Source organism: Sinohyriopsis cumingii, unplaced genomic scaffold (assembly GCF_028554795.1).
Source record: "Sinohyriopsis cumingii isolate HCF-2022 unplaced genomic scaffold, ASM2855479v2 utg000615l, whole genome shotgun sequence".
NCBI lineage: Eukaryota > Metazoa > Mollusca > Bivalvia > Unionida > Unionidae > Sinohyriopsis > Sinohyriopsis cumingii.
Window position 1 is genome coordinate 1,150,552 of NW_028315917.1, and position 20,990 is coordinate 1,171,541.

General features: G+C 37.1%; 2 protein-coding genes across 6 annotated transcripts in view; both read left to right on the forward strand.

The window, feature by feature from the left end:
• The window catches only part of LOC149773759 (CD82 antigen-like), a 294,550-nt gene that overhangs the window by 68,917 nt on the left and 204,643 nt on the right, over positions 1-20,990 (forward strand). The gene's annotated exons all lie outside the window — the stretch shown is intronic.
• The window catches only part of LOC149773761 (uncharacterized), a 113,720-nt gene that overhangs the window by 40,800 nt on the left and 51,930 nt on the right, over positions 1-20,990 (forward strand). For all 5 annotated transcript variants that reach the window (XR_016417291.1, XR_016417290.1, XM_089946055.1 and 2 more), the window contains exon 7: positions 7,255-7,353. Coding sequence is in view for 3 of the 5 variants with exons in the window: in XM_089946055.1 (XP_089802181.1) it covers positions 7,255-7,353 (99 nt within the window). In the remaining 2 variants the exon portion in view is untranslated. The remainder of the gene's footprint in view (positions 1-7,254; positions 7,354-20,990) is intronic.

Below are 20,990 nucleotides of genomic sequence, written 5' to 3' on the forward strand. Positions count from 1 at the left end.
AATTAAATTGTTCATTTTATGGCAGCAATACATTACCCATCACTATTTTATAGGTTTTTGCTTTTGCGTACTAAAAAACAAGTGTTTGTTTAATGTTGAGTACATACTCCCACAGAGTCGAAAATTGTCGAGTAGAATGCAATCCACTCATGCATCTGGCTATTATCTTTTTCAAATATGCCATGCTGCATGGACATTATGTTTGATCACCAGAGAAAATCTGCCTATAGCCAGCATATAACGCACTAGCAGTCTTCCTCTTACAGTGTTTTCAGAGACAAATATCTCATTTTACAACTATCCACTCTGCAGTTATAAAAAATTCTGTGCCAGTAACTTTTCTCCTTTAGAATTGCAATTCATTAAGGAACATGCCTCATGTATCCTGCTATTTCATGGTTTGGGTACACAATTCTAAAATATATATATATATATATATATATATATATATATATATATATATATATATATATATATATATATATATATATATATATATATATATTCTAAAATATAAAATTAAAGTACGGGTTAACAGTAACAACCTGCCCAACATTAAAGGGCAGTGAAAGACAAGGTTAATGGTCCTCTTTCAAAAATAAGATTGACATGGTAAAAAACTCATTTCATTATCGTCATTGTTTCCTCAACAATTTGTTTATTTATAATATCCATGTTCTAGTGCTCAACTATAATTACATATGAATCTACATTTTTTCCTCAATAAAACAGATTAAAACAGTAAATGGGTTTACTGTACAAAGGAATAAGACAAGTAAAATGGGTTGACATTTGTTTACCTTGAGTATGCATACAACTATATATGTTGTCATTATTTATCTTTTGAGAATAATGTCAGGACACTCTGTAGGTCAATGTGGCCACAAGAAGGGATTTTGGGAAACTCACCCAGAGAGTGTCTGTTTCTCAAAGTTCACAAAAGAAATATAGTTGTTCATATTGCAAATTATGGACTTCTGAAACTTGGAATCAAGCTGATTCCAGCCATACATGTGGGCATTGTACGAAAGATCCACCCCCTCGTCATCAGAATTTTCTGTTTTTTTTTCTCACAGCCACCTCCCCCCATTTAGACTCTGTGATGGGCTTACCTCTTCAGCTAAAAAGAGCACTTTAGGTTCCCAGGAGTTTATGGGATCAGCCTCTGTGGCAAATGAGGGTTCTCCTCACTAATCATGTTCAGGGTTGTGTGTTGCTGCCTTCCAAGAGAGGGGTAAATTCACTGTTCACCATGTACCTTGAGTAGTGTTGCTTCCTCCTGTTTGGGAGGGGTAGCACAGGCATATTTCTCCCTCCTGTTAGGGGATGTGACACCACACATGTTTCTCCCTCCAATTAATGAGGTGGAGCACCACACAAGCTTGTTGCTCAATCCAGTTAGGGAGATGGAATACTGCAAAAACGTGTTGTTCCTTCCTGTGAGGGAAGTGGAACACCACACTAGCATGTTGCTGCATCCTATTAGGGATGTGTAACACCACACACACATGTTATTCCCTCCCACAGTGTTGGTGGATCACTGCACAGGCAAGTTGCTCCCTACCATTTGGGTGGTGGAGTACCACAAAAACATGTTGTTCCCTTTTGATAGGGTGGTGGTGCACCATACTCACTGCAGCTTGTTGCTCTCTACCGTTATGAAGGTGGTGCACCACACATTTCCAAGGAATCATGTTGCCACCTCCCACACAGGAGGTGTTGGAGTGGCACTCCCAACATTTCAAGGGTAGAGAATGTTGCACCCCTCATATCAGTAAGATAAGCACCGCACTTATGTGAGTGATGAATCAGTTGAGGATGACATATTCTTCAATTATCACTCAGTAGCCTCATGGTATGGGGATAGTGTACAACTGTGTACCATCCATTCCTGTGCATGATTGTTAGCCTGTCCACTGGGCATGGACTAGGCAAAGGAAACAGATCATTTTCCTCTCTATCCTATTAGCCCAACTAATTGTCATGGAATGTGGTGCACTCCACCTTAGTATGATTGGTCCTGTAGCCGCCCATGTGGGCTACTGGACCTTGTCGTCACAGTAGAGTTGTTGATGTGGCTTGTATCCCGCAATCACCTCCTCACTAAGTCACAGCAGATTATAAGGCTAGAGGTGTCACATTATCCAATGCAGACAGGCAATCTCATCTGCCCCACTTCTCATCACTCTCAATTATGTGATGTAGCAGAGAGTGCACTGATGCCCTCTCTGATGCCTAACCAATCCCTATCTAACCGATGATGTCCTCTCTATCCTCGTTGACTCCAATGAGTTCAAGGTAGAAGTGATGTCTCCTACCAGGCCCATTCCTTCCTCTTAACTGGATGACAAGGATGAGGTCTGTTCCTTTGATAAGGCAGTAAATGAAGTCTACCACCACTTACCACTTTACTTGTGCCTGAAACCATCGAGCACACAAAGAAGATACTCTCCATCTAAGTGGTGTAAACTCAATCAGAACTATTACTTCAAAGCAGGCCAAAGATATTGCCTGACAACATTGAGGCTGGTCCATTTCTTTGATGTTGAGACCCCTCGTTTCCGCTGCCATTTACCAGGTACATTCCACGAAGTGGCTTACTAAACCTCCCCAATTGGATGTTGGTTCATCCAAAGTGGGTATTTCAGTGGGAGCCTGGGCTCACTTGAAGCCATAGAAAAGAAAGCCAGGGTACTTGTCACCATAGTTTGGAATGCTGACATCTTCTCAGCTACATCATTTAGTATGCTGAGAGAGTCCTCCTAGAATCCAGCCTCCTTACAATACATGATGGAAGCTGTGGCCAAGATGTCTAGACTGCACTTTCTCTGGCAGTGGCATTATTGGTTGAATTTCTGCATATTCACTGTAATGTTTTGGAATCTTCAAAGGTCTTGTTTAAGACCTTCTAAAGGTTGCTCCATCCAAAGCCAAGACCCTCTTCAGAGGACTCATCCCTGCAGTGATTTCTCAAGACCTGCTGGATCATCAACATCGACCTTTCACAACTGCTTCTAGCCATTGCAATCAAATAGAAAGTGTGGAAATATGAATCACCCTCAGGGGCCGTATGCCAAGTTTTTCCAACAGATGCAGACCCAGTCCAACATGCAGCCTCAAACTATACCTCCTTGTCAGTCAGGTTCACTGTGCACAGAAAATAGACTAGACACTGCAGACCCCCCCAGAGAGGAAATTTCTAAACCCAACTTCCTTTCATACTGAGTAAGGGAAGGGGATGAACATCCCTAGGGACCCAAACCATCTCCTGCAGCGCATCCCTCATCCAAACATACCTGTAGGTACGGTCTGGGCCCCTTTTCTGAGGCCTGACTGAGCATCATGGACTATGGTTGGGTCCTTTCCATTGTTAAGAGTTTCAGGAGCACATCCTCTATCAAAGACAACAGATCCATGTTCTTGGCACCAGTTAACTCTGATTAAATTGAAGGGTGGAGGTGCACACCCTTTTGCAGAAAGAGGCAGTCAAAAGGGTCCCAAATGATCAGTTTTCTTAATTACCTTCCCAAATCTTCCTGGTTACCAAGAATGGGCAGATATTTTTGCATTATAATTGATATCTACACTTTAAATTGTTTTCTTCTATAGGAATCATTCATGATGGAGACCATTTCATCAATCCAGAACACTCTTCATCAGATTGGGCAGCCCCCTGGATGCCTATTTGCACATCACTTCATTTCCTCCTTACCGCAAAGACCTCCAGTTAGGCTTGAACCTTGAAGTTTTTCAATTCCATGTTCAGTTGTTTGGAATTTCTTTTGCACCCACAGTCTTCACCCATTTTACGAGAGTATTAGTGGCATACCTTCAATTACTGTGAACACTGACTCTCCAGTACTTAAATGATTGGCTGATCTACAATATTCAGGTTAAGTCCTTTCATTAGGATCCGTTCCAATGCTTGTACACAATAACTTGATTGGGTCTTATGCTAAATAACGAGAAGTCAAAACTTCTTCCATCTCAGGACTTTGTTTATGTGATAAACTTACTGATGAACCAGAACTTAGTCCAGGTTCCACTGGATCAGATAGATCAAATTCTAGCACTCTCAGAGGTGATGCAGGCAAAAACATCCTTATCTGCTTGCTTTTAATTACCCCTATTGGGAACCTTCAACGCAACTGCCGACTTGGTTCCCCTAGGATGTCTCCATATGGGACCTCTACAGTTTCTCTTTCTCGCAAGGTGGAAACCACACAGAGATTCTCTATCAATCCCAATCACCCTAGAACCAATTTTTCTTCACCATTTGCACTGGTGGATGAATCGGGACAGATTCCTGACTTGGATTCCCATGTATGCACCTGAGCCCCACCCCTTCTTATTCACCAGTACATCAGATTATGGTTGGGTCACTCATTTAGAGTCAGAAAGCCTAATTATCCAGGGTCTTTGGACTCTGGTTGAATTGTCCTTCCACATCAGCAGCCTAGAAGTGAAAGTAATATCTCTAGCATGGTACGGATGCATCAACAGACTATTGGGTTGATGTGTCATGGTCTCCTCAGACAACTCATCTGTTGTAGCCTATCTCCAACGTCAGAGAGGAACACAAATTCCTTCTCGTTGCATGGCAGTCTGGAACCTCCTGCATAAGGCTACCTCAGAGAACATCACTTTTTAAGTTGCCACATTAGCAGACAGCCTTTCCAGAAATGGCAAAGCCATTCTAACAAAATGGTCTCTTCACCACTCAATAACAGAGTCCCTTTTCACACTGTTGGGAAGACCCCTTGTAGTCTGGTTTGTTTTGAGGTTCATCAGCAGAGTTCCCTGTTATATCTCTCCTGTCTCAGATCAGGAAGCATGGGCAGTAGATGCTTTCAGCCTTCAGTGGGATTGACTTATCTGCATACATATTCCCACTGTTCTGACTGAGCTTTCAGTGCTGAGATTATTCTCATTGCCCCACTGTGTCACCTGGAGCAATTGTGGTTCAGCAGCCTTCTAGACCTGTTAATCGATCAGCCTAGGTCTCTACCTCACATAGGGGGATCTTTTGTCACAACACCTGAGATCCCTCCTTGCCCACAGATTCTCCACCATCATGCGTAGCTCATTTCAAGTGATCTCTCTGCCGAAACAAGTTCTTAAACTAGGTTGGCAGTTGCATTCAGGTCAGCAGAGTTTCTGTCTACATCGAAGTCTGTGATGCCAGGTGGATGATCTTGTATAATTAGTACAATAGGAAATATGTTGATCCTAGCTGTCCCTCTGTAAATTCTGTTGCTGATTTCCATTATTCTTATTTGAGAACAAAGGATGAAGTTTTCTCCGATACATTTCAGTTTCAATGGGGGATGTTGGTAATGTTCATTGCAATAGGTTAGATACCCTGTTTTTACACAAATGAAAGATAAGACTTTCTAGCTTGATTGTGGTATAAGGTAAGACCTCCTAGAAATTGATACATATAAGATAAGACTTTCTTACTCAGTTCTGGTATAGGGCAAGTGTCATGTATATTTAATGTACGTTGTGTGCTTGACCTTTGTTCATGATTGAGGATAGAGATTTTTTATGTGTACCTGATTTCTGTGTGTTTTTAAGTTATTAATAAGTTGTTTACTTATATCTGAAGCTTTAGCTTATTTACAAACTTGGAATGTTCTGAAAGTGAACTTGTGACCCACATCCTGGTCAGTTTATTGTATCTTGAGTTTTTATATAAGGTTGTGGTGAACAAAATTATTCATTCCAGTTCTAATATCAGTAGTTGGGAATATATAATAAGAATTTTGAGTTGTTGTTCAGATATAATTTGAGAGGAATCATTTATTTAAAAATTATTCATTGGAATTATAAAGTGCTCATTAACCTTGTGTAGTTTAAGTTCAAGTTTTCCAAGGTTTTCCTACTGAGAAAGATGGGACTGTCATAAGATATCTTCTGTTTAATTCAGATTTTGGAAACCACAGTTTGATTTCTGTGTGGGTTATGAGTATAATTCTAGATATAACAGACTACCTTTTGTTGCTTATCTTACATCTTCTTAAACAATATGAACATTAAGTATGTATTTGTAATGCCCTTGATTTTCTCATATACAGTTTAAGCTTGAAAGCTTTGTTAATGATAGTACCATAGGTGTAAATGGTGCTAGTATGTATGTTTGGATTTCTGATCTCACTTGCTGAGGTGGAGCTGTGTTGGAGAGGGAACCTGACAAGTTTATATCTCATTGGAAACTTAACTCCTACCTTTCAACCTTACATACAGGTACATGGCATGAACATGTGAGTCCATGTGTCTGGGTATTATTTGCCTCAGGAAAACCTGTTTAGAATATATGAATCCACAGAGTGTTTTCCAGATAACTTGTAATTTTTTGGGGGGAGGGGGCTGGGTGTGGTTTTCCTCTTGATTTTAAAAAAGAGGGAATTTTCAGACCATTGGGGAAATCTAATCAAGTAAACAAAGAATGGTTGCTAATATGGTGTGTATAACTTGTGCATTCTGTTGACTTTTTTGCACAGTGTTGGGGAAATTAGTATATATCCTGCAATTGTACAATCAAATAGAGCCTTGTTTCCTCACCCTCAGGACTTGTATCTGTATCTGGGAAACTGTTAAGATTCCTAACCAATAGATGAGTTTATATATTCAAGGGGTATTGTGTCAGGTACATGCAGTTGCAAAGACAGAGCAGTTTACTCTGTAAATATTTGCCAAGACCAATCTTAGGAAAATGGTTTGCAGAGTAGGCACTACCCTGAGCAATTTGTTTTTGTAATTGTATGTTTCTGCAAATACAATATCTGCTACAAGAGTTACTAGCTTTCAGTAGTTGGGATGTTGAACCAAAAATAAAATCTATATTCTTGGCCATCCAATATATTGGCAAAGTCATTTTCACAATAAAATCAAAGCAAAATGTGCCAGGCAATACAACTCGACTGGTCATTCATCCAAGTCCCATGAAATGCTACTGAATGAGTTTAATCTGCAGTGGAAAATGCAAGTTTAAGGAATATTCTGCAGTTGAGAACTCACGGGAATTTAGTTTGAATTCAAGTATTTGACCTTTCTAATCCTGATTTGTCAATTATGGTACCATCCAAATCTGCATCCAAGTTATTTTTGGGGATGAAATTCATCACACAAATGTGTATGAAAATAATATACCAGTCCAGCTTATTTTGGATAATTTATCAAAGAATGGTAGCAATGCCAAAAACTGGTACAAAAATATTAAAATCCTTTTTTGTATTTCTGTTTTTTCTTCAGATATCTTCCGATTGATTTGCTTAGGAAAAAGGAAACTAGATATATTTTGGCATTCATTCACCAGGAATTTGAATGGTGGTGACCGTCCTGGAAATTTAGGTATGAAAATTACTATCAGTAATAAATACCTTTATGAAAATAAGTAACAAGGGACTTTCAAGTCCATTATATTCATCACTTAAGTTAACTATGAGATACTATTAAGTTTTCTTTAGATCATCTATAAGTGATATCGAGATGAAAGATTTGAATTTTAAATGCTAATTAGGTATTTTGCTTAGAAATGATCTATACTTTAATTATAAGTGAAATATTATCAACTCAGACCCTTATTGAAATAATTTATACATGGCTTACAAATCACTTATATTACAGAACAGAACAGAGGGCTCATACATTAACTACAAGTGGCAAATTACTTTACCTATTGGCCATTCATAAATGACAGTTGACATTTAGCTTACATTTCTTATAAGTGATACATAAGTTATTGAGTAGGATTCATCTGCAAGTTAGGCATAAAGGAAGTATATTTCATTTATATAACTCTAAGTTGTTAGCTTATCTATCTTTAAAGTGAAATGTAAGGTTTTTAATTACTTTAGATATAGGGAGATAAGGTGGCTCAGTGGTTTGCATGCCAGACTCACAGTAGAATGGGTGTGGGTTTGAATCATATCATTGAACCAGTCTGGGTCAGCTACCATGGTGTATCTTTGGGCAAAGCACTTTACTCCAATTGCCTCAGCACTAAAAAACCTATTTGTGTTGCTGTGCCATAAAACACAAAGCAAATCCAAAATTTGAGGTATAAGTGAAATGTGAGTCAATCACAGCACTTAACACTTTATATAAGGGAATTCTTGCTAAACTGAATGAATTTTGGTTTTGAAAAAGCCCTCCTGTGGGCCTGGCAGAAAATTGTATCCTGAGATGTAAGTCATTAGTTTGATAGCATGTGTTTATGTAAATTGCTTTAAATAAGTTATGATCATATGAAAATCTCACATGCTTTCATTTACATGACAATTGGAGAAATCATTTCAACACATTAGCCCACCACATTGAATCACCACATTTGAAACAGAATGATCACTGTCAATATTTTTTAGCTGAAATAAAAAAAATAGGAAATAACCATGAACTTAACATATTCACTGAGTAATAAATATAATTTTCTTTCAAACATGCTTTGCAGGTGAACTCTGTAGTCATACACTGAGCCAACAACTGAATTCTATAGCATGTTTTAGCTCACCTGGCACAGCCGTAAAGGCAGACAGTTTTTTTTTTAGATTCCAGTTGTCATTGTGTCATGGCTGGTAAATGAATGCAGTCTTAAAAATAAGTCGTCAGTATATGCTTGGATATTTGTGTATATCACATGATACTGGAAAAGCACAAACAAAGTGAACCAAACAAAACTGCCATAAGCTAATAAGGAATAATTCAGCTTAGTTCCATCTACAAACTCGAGTTTCATTTTAAATATTATTGAAAACATGGAGTGAGCTTGTAGTTAAAATGTAACGATAGGACAGAATTAGTCTTGTTCATTGAATCATGTTGCTTTCAAAATCAAATAAAAATTCATTTGTATTAGTTTCCTGTTAATTCGAGTGTAACTTATGTTTGCTTAAACTATTCTTATATTGTTTCCAACTTAACTATCATAATCATTTTAAAAAATTTTCACGAAATTTAACTGCCTTTCTTTTGGTTCATTAATTCTTCTTGACATGTTCCAGAATTTTTTCAAGAAATATAATTCATGATTTTTTATGAACTACTTTAATTTTTGTCAGTACATTAAATGTTCTCGATATGTTCATGAACTCATTCAGGAACAGTTCTAGAACTCGTATGATATATTGAATGGTACTTCATCTTATATGATATATTGAATGGTACTTCATCTTTTCTTAAAGCTATTCATGAAATTCTCAAGAACTGATGTTCATGAACACCCACAAAACAATTTCAAGAACATTCCATGTTCCGTTCAAGAATAGTTCAAAGTTCATGAACTGTTAATAATTTCAAGGACTCCATTTTGCAAGGGTTCCTGGATATTCTTTTCACTAAGTAGAGCATCAGTCGCTTAGAGGGACATTTGTTTCACTGATAATGAATTTATGCTTTTTGCTTCATGACATGTGATAATTTATAAATATATGTCTCCAGTAATTCAATAAGTCAGAATACGTTAATTTCATAAGGGTAAATTTGTTAGATTATCTAACTTATTACTAATATAAATCAGATGTGTGTCTCTTACTTAGGTGACTCATAAGTGATACAAGTGATAAAAGCCATTCATCCTTTCCACGATCTTATTTTATAAATGATCAATGGGTGTGGTAGGTTTTGGAAAAGAAAAATTGTCATAAAGCTTGGTTGCCAAACATCCAAGCCCCTAATTTCCATATTTTATAGCAGCAATTACTTATCCTGCTGTTATTGCATGGCTAACCTATTTTTGTGCTGAAAACTCACCATCCATTTAAAGTGAATACATCCTCCCACAAAGTGGAGAAAAGTCAGAATGACCATTTACACACCACTCTGTATGTCAGATGGTCATGCACAGGAGGTAGATATTATCTGCCATCGTTTTTCATGGACTGTTTTGGTGGCCTAGTATTTAGAGCACCTGCCTTGGATGCGGGAGGTGGCAGGTTTGAACCCCAGCTGAGTCATACAAAGACTTATAAAAATGGTACTAGCAGTTGCCCTGCTTGCTTCTCCCTGTAGAGAGATGATAAACATTTTTCATGTCTCTAACAACATGCACACCTCAGGTATCAAGTTTCTTCCTCCCATTAGGGAGATAGAGTACCACAATAGGTTTTTATGCCCTCCCTTTAGGGAGGTAGCACACTGCAATAGTGGGTTGACCCCTTCTGTTAGGGAGGTGTAGAACTGCAGTATGGGTTGCGCCCTCCTGTTAGGGTCACAGGTAGAGCACCTCAATAGAGGTTGCACCCACTCTTGGAGGAGGGGGAGTAACACAACCATGTTTTGTATCCTTTCTTTAGGGAGGCTGAGCACTACATCAGCGGGTCACTCCCTCCCATCAGGGAGGTAGAGCACCGCAGTACATATCATGCTTCTGGAAGCATGTTGCCCCATTCTATTAGGGATGCAAAACACTGCATCCATGATTCACACAGAAATAAATCAGTTGACGATGAGGTCTTCTTTGTCCATCAGTCATCGGCCTCATGGTACGGGGACAGGGCAAGGACCAAGCTTCCCCCTACCCACACACCTCCATCCCACCATTTTCATGATTTGCAATCCATGCACAGACTGGGGATGGGGACTGTATCAGTGTTCCCATGTTCCCAGTTACACCTATAAACCCTTATGGGATGTGGGGACTCCACCTCAGGGTTCTTGGTCCATTATGCTAGTGGACCTTGCCCTTATAGTCGAAATGATGCTGCAGCTTGTGACCCACCATCACCCCCTCACCAGGTGTCTAATAACTAAGTAAAAAAAACCAGATTACTGTCAGTTCCAATTGCATCTTTTTGAATGTCACTTACATTATGCAAATATTTTCAACAAATATTAAAGGAAGACAAACTTTGCATAATCTGCAAGTAATACAGTTGGCTCTACTTAAATGCATATTGCTTAATTGCATAGATTGCTTAAGTGCATAGCGAAAGTATGGTCCCGTTTTTCCTTCATTAATATACATGAATTCCTGTTTTCCTTTCATTATTATGCATCGTATCAGTATCGGATAAATACATATTGGTTAATTGCATAAATCGTTTAATTGCATACAATTTGCTGGTCTCAACCATTGACTTTATACATATTTGACACCGTTTAATTGCATAAACATGGTCCAGACATCTAAAGTGGAGGTCAAGGCTGTATACATGTAGACTGCTATCCCAAAGATCATAGAAAATTGTAGACTGGTGCCCCGGCCAACCTCTGCGCTCATCAGCTAAGGTGTTATTAATGCCAGTGCACTGGCTCTAGAGCTATAAATTATTGCCAGCTGGCAGTGGCCAAATGACCACCTGATGAGTCATTAGTCACAGTAATCTCAAATTCCTAGTTGGCTGCTGGCCTGGTGCTAACCCTGCATCGGATCAAGTTTCTTGTACTACTCCAGAAGAAAGGAATGTAAATTCAACCCATTGACCAAATCTAAAATGGCTAAGTGCACATGTAAGATGTTATCATTGGCGGATTGTGTGGAAGTGATAAAGAAGTTGGATAATAAAGAAAGTCATTTGTCGATTGCACAGTTGTTTGGTGTTAACCAAAGTGCGATATAGAGAAATCAGAAAAATAAGGAAAAGATTCTTGAAGAATGGCAGAGTAACAGCAATCCTAACAGAAAGTGTCAAAGGGCAGGAAAAGTGGAAAAAGCAGATGCTGATATCTGTTCAAACTTCCAGCAAGAAGAAAAGGATTCAGATCTAGAGAATGTGGAGGAGTCTACCAAAAATTTGTCTGTCTCACTGCCAAACTTTGCTACTACCATTACAAGTCTGGAGACTATTAGAGCATTTCTGGAAGCAAATGGGTGCGAATCGTATGACATATTTTATAACTTGCAGACTAAAGTCCAGCAGATTGGCTGCCCCAACTGTGTTCAAAAATCAATTATGGACTTTTTTACCAAGTAACTTCCAAACTTTTTGCAACGACTTTAATGTCTTTCTTTTCATGTAAACTTATTGCTTTACTGGGAACTAATTTTAGTAGTGACCCATATACTATTTTGCTACCAAAAAGCGATACACACTGTCAATAATAATATTGGCAATAACAGTTTATAGTGTTTATCAGAATTTACATGTATTGTGGAATTAAATGTATACGTAGATGTTTAATACACTAAAACACATTTATATAGCATATGAGCTTTGTTTTTATGATTTTCCATTTTAGAAGTACATGTACATTGTAAATGTACATGAATTCCGCTTAAATGCATACTCCATTTATATGCATAGCATAGGTCCGGTCCCAAGGTTCTGCATATAAATGGAGTTGACTGTAATATAAAAATTATTTCTAACATGAACTTTCATTTTTATTCATTTACATTTTCTTTTGTGTAAACTGAATTTTATTAGATGGATAAAAGTTATCAAACTTCGGATATAATAATAAAGAGGTCAAGTGTATAAAATATAGAATTTATTTAGCCGTGCAATATTTGTTTTAAAACATAAAAATATTGATTGACAAATTTACCATTTACTTTCAACTACAGCAATTACTAAGAAAGACACTAATTTATATTTCTGGAATTAAAACTCCAGCTGATGAGCAATTAGGTAAGAGATAAGTAAGAATATGGTGATTTCATTGTTTAGTGGGCCTTGCTTAAATCACCAATATCATGCAGTGTAACTTGCTTAAAGGAGACCAGAAACCAATGGAAATATTGGATAATAATAAAGGTACTATAGCTGTAAACCTTATTCTGAAGTATCATCTGCGACCGAAATGCCAATATTAAAATATTGGCCTATCTTCTAGGAGCTGAATTTCCGTGACCTGGTATGCAAAATTTCCGCGCCTATTCGGTTACTTTCGGGATGTGACGTCATAGTAGCGACTCCAGCAGCCCAAGTGGGAGTTGCCAGAGTAAAAGACAATACCGTTTTGCGTTGCTTACGGGTGTAATAAAACATTAAGAAAAGCCAGTGGACAACATTTTTTTTTTCTTTTCCGAAAGATAAAGGCATACTGAAAGAATGGATACATTATTACAGACGAGTCGATTTCAAAGCAACACCATACAGCCCTATGTGCTCGTTACATTTCTCAAAGAACTGTTACGAGAGGGATTCTGAAAAAATGGCAGCTCAAGGATACGCAAATGCTAGGCTTAGACAAAAAGTTGGCTCTGTTCCAGACATAACGTTGAATATTTTAAATCCTGGGAAAAGTGTTGAACGTGCGAGTTACGAAAATAGGCAGAAGGCCGAGTAAGTGACCACAAAATGCAACAATCAATTCACAGATCTTTTATCTACACCAGCAGTGCTAAAAATAAATCGGATAGCCCGACACCCTGCGTCCCCCTGGTTTTAGTTCCGGCCCATCCTGTATTCAAAATGAGGTGCCCGTCAGGCTTGTCGAAACAAAAATTGTTTGCCTGAGGAAACTTTGATCGCGCTGGTGAAATTAGTAAATGTATTTTCAAGATGTTGACATGCATGCCTTAACACGGCACAATCTAAATCAAATCACTACTGTCCAAGGTGAAATTTAGATTTGATTTTAATCAAAGGGAGGCTTTGCCAAAAAATAATATTCTAAACCTGTCGTGTTTCGAGAAAACACAATTTTCAGTAATCTTATAAAAATTACAAATTTAAAAAAAAATCATTGTATACATGTAGTATGTATAAACGGTAATCTGTAATGATTGGAATTGATATAAAATTATTCCTTGGGCAGTTTAAATAACAGCGATTAAAAGAAAAGAGGTCAAAGTTTCACATTAAATGGCTGACAATAGAAACTGGGGGGGGGAGTACTATTGACCCAACCCCTTGCCCCAATGTGCGAGCGCCCATGGGACGTACCTTTTCTCCATGTGATACGCCTTATTATTCCCCCAGGACAAGCCCATTTTGCATATTCTGGTCAGCTCTGGCTAAATTGCAAAATAGCTAAAGTTTTGATTTAAGTACGCAAACAATAAAGCCGATGTGACCGTTCCGGTGGCCTAGTGGTTAGAGCGTCCGCTTCGGATGCGGGAGGTCGTGGGTTCGATCCCCGGCCGAGTCATACGAAAGACTTTTAAAATGGTACTAACAGCTGCCTCGCTTGGCGTTCAGCATTAAGAGGTTAGTGTTAGGACTGGTCGGCCTGGTGTCAGGATAATGTGACTGGGTGGGACATCATGCTACATGTCTGCGGCATGATGCCCCAGTGCTAGACATCACTATAAACTGCCACATTGCAGACATCGTAGCGATATGACTGAAAAATTGTTAAAGCTACGTTAAAAATCAAAATCACATCACATCACAATAAAGCCGATGTGACTGATGAACATATTCCATCCTTGCATTGATCTTGTGAAAAGGACTGCCCTTCGGACATACTTCAAAGAAACCCTGTTCGACAGTGTGTGTGTGTGTGTGTGTGTGTGTGTAAGCACCAGCAATTGATTGCCAAAATAAACGATGCCTATTTTGTTGTTACTTACGATGCCATGGACTTCAGGTTTAAGTCTTAATGCATGTAACAGTGTTTGCTGAACAAAATATTTATTCAGAATTAGTTCTTTAGGGCCACATATACTGCATGGTATATTTTGTTTTATTCCTTTTAATTTAATTATGGTAATTAAACTTTACATATACGTCGAGGAATGTCAGATGTTAACTGGCCGAGTTTCTTTGGCGGAAATGGAGATGCGATTTTTGTTTACAGAGAAAATTTCACAGTGATCATTCATTTAAGCTAATTGGTGACAATTGTATTCTTTTAATTTTGTTATACTATAGTACTGTTGTAGTTGTTTAAAAACATCTGAAATTTACTTGAATAATGTTTAATTTTCACGTTCTATTTACTGAAGAAAAAGGAAAAAAATGTTGTGTGATATTAATTATTTCGTCCAGTGCCGGATTTAGACGTGTGTGCGTGTGATTTGAATTTTTAACGTAGCTTTAACAATTTTTCAGTCATATCACTACGATGTCTGCAGTGTGGCAGCTTAGACTGTGGATTGCATACGTTGTACCTATTTATAAACGGTTTGGGGTTGGTTTTTTCTTCTTCTGACAAATTAAAATTGACAGACATAATGTAATTATCGGGACTTCGCTGCGAAAAATTTAGAGATATTGCGAGATCGAGATGTAGATGAGGAATAACCCCCCAAATCAGGAGGTTTTTCTCCCGGCTTGAGAGTTGACAGGTATGAACTGTCCGGGCTTGTGGAATTTCAGTCAGGGCTTGAGTTTATTTAAGTCACCTGCCCGGGGCCTGTGCCTAAAAAAATTCTTTTAACACTGACCAGTACAGTACATAAACTATTATATCACACTGCAGATTCAAGTTTTGAATGTGCAACCCAAATGTGGTCTCCTTCCGTCTGCCTCGCTCGCCAATGTTGATGTTTGTATTCGAGGACTGGCTAGTATTGCGTCACGGTACCACGTGATCTGTCGTCTCATTAAAACTCGGAAAAACTCGGCAATTTACGGAATCGTGGTATCTTCCATGCAATAAAATCACTACCCGCTTACGATATTTAATTTATAAACATGTCAGTCGATTTAAAATCTGTAGAGAATTACATACGTAGAAGGAAAATTTTGATTTCTAGTCTCCTTTAAGATATATGACTAAGAATCTCTAGCAAGAATGAAAAGTGCTCATAATCTTCCATCATCTGAACTGGTGGTCAAATGGGACCAGTGTCAGGTCAGAGTCCCCATGTACACCCAAATCCCACTCCTGTTTGTTCACAGATTATGTCAGATTTATCTTGGGATGGTTGTAGTCCTAGGAAGAATCTACCCTCCACATTGACAATTTAGAAATGAGGGTGGTGTTGTTAGGTCTATGGAGGTGTGTTGACAAAACAAGAGGTTGCTGTATGACGTTCTCATCCTACAACTCATCCTTGATATCATACCTCTGGAGACAAAGAGGCACACATGCACCTTCTGTGTGGAGGTTGGAAACCTCCTTTGAGGGGAGCCTCAGAAGGGATTACCCCCTGGGTTCATTATATTCCAGTTATGCAAAACATTTTGGCAGATGAGTCTTGTAGAGTCAAGGTAGTCCACATGAATGGTCTGAGTATAAAACCATAGCAGACTATGGTGGACTTTTTTGCAACAAGGCTAAACAACAAGCTCCCATTTTGTGTTTCCCCAGTGGATGCTTTCAGCCTGAAGTGGAATTGCCTGCTCACTTACACCTTCCTACCCATCAGGATGATTCAACAAGTACTTAAAAAATTCAGGACCTCCACTGCTCAGCTCATTTTGATATTCCTTATGTGATCTCAGTGATCATGGTTTATAATCTTCTTGACCAGCTGGTAGACCAATTCAGGACATTGCCCCAGAGGAGGGACTTTCACAGCACAGGGCCGCTTTCCAGCACAATGACCCACAATGTCTTCATCTTCACACTTGGCTCATCTCAACTAGAACATGCATTTGAGCAGAGTTGCCAGGGACATCATTCTGGCCATGAGACACTCCGTGTCCAAGATCTTTTGTTGTTGGTGCAGTAGGAAGAGTGGTAATCCTAGCTGTCCTTCCTTGACTGCAGTCATTCTCTTCTTTTTCAAAGAGAGACAGTGCTCAGTGTCTGCTATCAAAGGTTATAGGTCAGCCCAGCACACTCAAATTTTCTGATTCTGACATTGCTAACCTTATTAGTTTTATGTATATTTGATTTAATTTATATCTGATTTAATTGTTTGTAAGTTTTAAAATGTTTCTATTTTTTAATTTCATTATATGTCAAAATAATGTAGTTCTTTTTACTAGGAACTCATACTTTTTCCAGAAAATAGTTTGACCTTGACTGTTCATTTTTTTAAACACATAAAGCTGACCTGGTTCCTGACCTCAATTCAAAATTAGTAACAGCCATGTGAACAAGTTGTTTTTAATTTATTTTTATTGTGGGAATAATAAGGTTGAGATCGAGACTGTGTTAGATATGTGAACCTTGACTTGTAAATAGTTTTTAGTGAAGTAAACAACTTTTATTCTCTGAGTAAAATGATTGGTTCTTATCAAGGACATACAGGGGCTACATGATTTTTTATATTTAAACATGATCATGTGACCTTTAATCGGGCATCTGTTTTGCATAAAATTTGAGTTTTAAATCATGGTTATAGAGAAATAATCACAGTTGGGCTTCTAAACACTGAGACGTAAAGGTTTTTCTTTTGATGTGTCATTTTGGGAATTACATTTAAATGATTATTTGAATTATTTGGAGTCTAAAAGATTAATGTGTTTCTCTGAAAATATTTTGAGTGCTCATTCAGAATTCTTGGACAAAGAAATTTCATTAATTCAAACACTGGATTATTTATTGTGTTTCTACAAGGAATTATAGACTTCAGCACAGTACAGGATACAGCATACATCATTGCCTTCCATCTTGGATTCTTCATCGTAACTTGAACTTGAATTCATTAGAACATTTCAATATTAGGATTTCTAAAATTTTTTTTGTGGATTATTCAATTTTTACAATATTTTTCCAGGGAAATAAATAATTTGTTAATTTCTTTTCAAAAGCTTGTTGTTTTCAGTCTTTCTTGTGTTACTGTTTTTTCGAGCCTAAACATGTAACATAAGAATCAGGTATTTCTGGCAGCAGAGACCAGTGTATTGTTCTCTGATGTCTTGATGGAATTTCGCACATGTGGTCTTTGGGTGAAGCTTCCTTCAGTAACCTTATTCTCAAGACTGTTTTCTTGCTCTTCTTTGCATCCATGAGACAAAAAGAGTGAACTTGATGCCATAGCTATAGAACAATGCGTCTTGGGTTCAGTGGCAATTGTGAATCAGTGTCTCCTTTGCCAGCCTGGTTCCTTAGCAAAAATTCAGCCTCCATTGGTAGCTCCACTTCCTGTAGAAAGCCCCAGTCTCAGATGCTTCTGTGTTGGGGATGATTGAAATAGACTTTTATGTCCAGTTAGGGCTTTGTGTTTTTATTTAGTAGCTTCTAAAGGGAGAGAAAAACAGGAGGTGTATCTTCCCTCTCTTAAGGAGCTCAGCTGATATTTTGGCCTCAATATGGAAATACAGATTTGAATGAGGGATCATACCCTGGGTTATTTTCCTTTTAAACGGAAAGGTGGCAGCATGGAACAAAGTGGTCCAAGATTACTTCCAGTATACTCCTTGTTTCATAAACAAGCAGTGAAAAGATAGCATCTTCATCTTGCTTTACAAAATGTATCAATCGGATGGATCATGGAGGTTAATGTTGGTGAGGAGCTAAGTTATCTGGGCAAAAGAAGCAGTTAATCAAGATAGGTAATCAAATATTAGGCATAATCGACAATGCTGTTGTCACAAATGGAAAATCATATTTTATCATATCTGCATAAACATGAAATACTTATCACTTTTAACAATGTGATTCTTTTCTGAAATTATTTTTCAACAGATTCATATCTATTAAATTATATTTCATGGACCTTTGAGTGATTTGTTCTGAATAATTCTTTAGATAGTTGGTGGGGTAATTTAGTACAACTTCTAGACTTCCTTAGAAACAATAATTGTAGCTGTTTAGTTTAGAAATATACATGATTTTTTAAAAATATTTTTTATGTTAATCTTATATTTGATATTATTTAGATAATATCTGCATTTTAGTCAACTGTAAATGTTGTTCTCTGGTTGGAGGCCTATGACAATAAGTGTTTCAGAGATGTTCTAGTCAGGTAGTCAGGTATAATTTTAGGTCATATCAATGAGAAAAATTTTTTTATTATCATGACTATGTTTCTTATTTAAAATTGGTTTAATCTAATATAAAGCCCATACATGACACAGAGAGAGAGAAATACATGCGTGTGTGTGTGTGTTTGTATGTGTGTGTGTGTATGCATGTGTTTGTGTGTGTGTATGCATGTGTGTGTGCATGTATGTGTGTGTATGCATGTATGTGTGTGTGTATGCATGTTTGTGTGAATGCATGTGTGTGTGTATGCATGTGTGTGTGTGTGTGTATGTATGCGTATGAATTGATATATGTCAGATTTGCTAGGTGTGAAATATTCTATTTTTATTTTATTCAGACAATCTATACCAAAAATATTACTCAGAAGGGACAGAAGGAGAGAAATTATCATAGTCTAAATAAAGTTGTATTGTTCTTGGTGTAATTTCAGTTTTGCACTGACAGTTTGCAATAAGATTTAGAACAGTGCATTGGATTTTGTCGCAATACAACAGGTGATGTAATATTTTAAAAGGGATGTATTTCTGATTACCACACACACAAATCATGGATGTATTAATCATTTGTATGAAGCCTGACTATTCATAGTGGTAATTATAAATTTACTGAAGGTATCTACCTCTTTGTGATGATATATTTCATATTTTTTCACTAAATAAATGCAATTTTTTTATTCTTAATTGAGGTTTAAATATGAAGCTCTCCTCAGGGTTGTTTTGCATATATTTAATTGTCTTGTAATGTTATGTATATTTAATTTAATTGTTTGTTTGTTAGTTTAATTTTTTTTATTTCATTAGATGCTATTGTAATGTAACATTGTATGCTTGACTTGACCTTGTCCAAAATGGAGTTGATTTCTATTTGACCTGATTATTTTTTTTGAAATCGTTTTTTTTTTAATTAATTTATGTAAACAACTAATAATAGCTGTATTATTCTCTATGTGTATGAGCTTATTATAGCATTATTATTCAGGTAAACAAGAATGAGTAAATATGTAAATCAGGGTCAGGGTTTTGGCGATTCCTAAATGAATTTTGTAGGCTGTTGTAAAACAAACAAGGCAAATTAGGTCATTCTAGAAATTTATTTTTCATTAGATAATGGTTATTTTTAGAAAATGCTAATTGTGACCTGAGGTCAAGCAGAGAACTATATTATCTTGTGACTGTGAGGATTTTACCAGTCATGCTTATACTACTAGCATTTTAAGTTGTATTATGTTGTGACCAGTTTGGGCTGAATTTTATTTTCTTCAAATTATTGAATTCAGGTGATTATTTTCTCTGAAAATACAAAAGTGCTCAGACAGAATTCTTGGATAAAAACATTAATTGGAATTTATACTGAATTTAAACCTGGAATAATATTTATGTGAGTCGACAAGAGACTTGACACATCAGCACTTTGCAGGCTATAACAACCATGTCATCGCCTTCAATTTTGGATCTCTTTGGGATTTGAACTGAGTTTTAATCAGGATTATTTATTACTAGGACTTTGTCTTTAATTCTTGGATTATTTTTGGATTTAATTCGCAGTACCATAAGTTCCTTTTTCTCATTTTTCACTTTGTATTCTAGGGAAATAAATTATTTGTTAAATTTGACAAATCTTGCTGTCTTCACTCTTTTCTGTTACTTAATTTAGGATCATAGACTTGTAACAAGAATGAGGGGATAAAATTAAAAAAACAATAAGTCATACATTTTGTATTATCTTATCAGCTTCTTTCTTCCATGTGCTGAATTGCAACCTTTGTTCATGAGAATTTCCATCAGCCTCACTAATCAGCAGATAAGAAAAATAAGTCAGTAGAATAAATATTTGATATATAAAATGACTGATCAGCAATACGTTGTTCTGGTTAACGATAAACTCTGAGGTCAACCAAACCTCTGGACCAGGTTGTTCTGTGGCTTCACCTTTTGGAAAGATAATTGGCTACAGCCCCTCATAGCATGCATAATGTTGGATATATTTTCAAAATGGGAAAAGTAATTAGTTTCAGAAGTGATATATTGCAAAATAAAACTGATATTGCTACTGTTGCAATATGTGGGAGACCTGGTAAAATATCAGATCAGGAACTGTTGACCTTATGCGAGATGATAGATCGCACCACCTACCAAATCATGTGACATGATGCCCTGCTAACCTCCGACAAACATGCAGTATTTGGCAAAGAAATATGTTTCAGCTTAAGTGATATGTTTATTAAAAATAATTTGTATTATTCTGAAAAATATAAAATTTCAAACTTGCTTAAATTATAT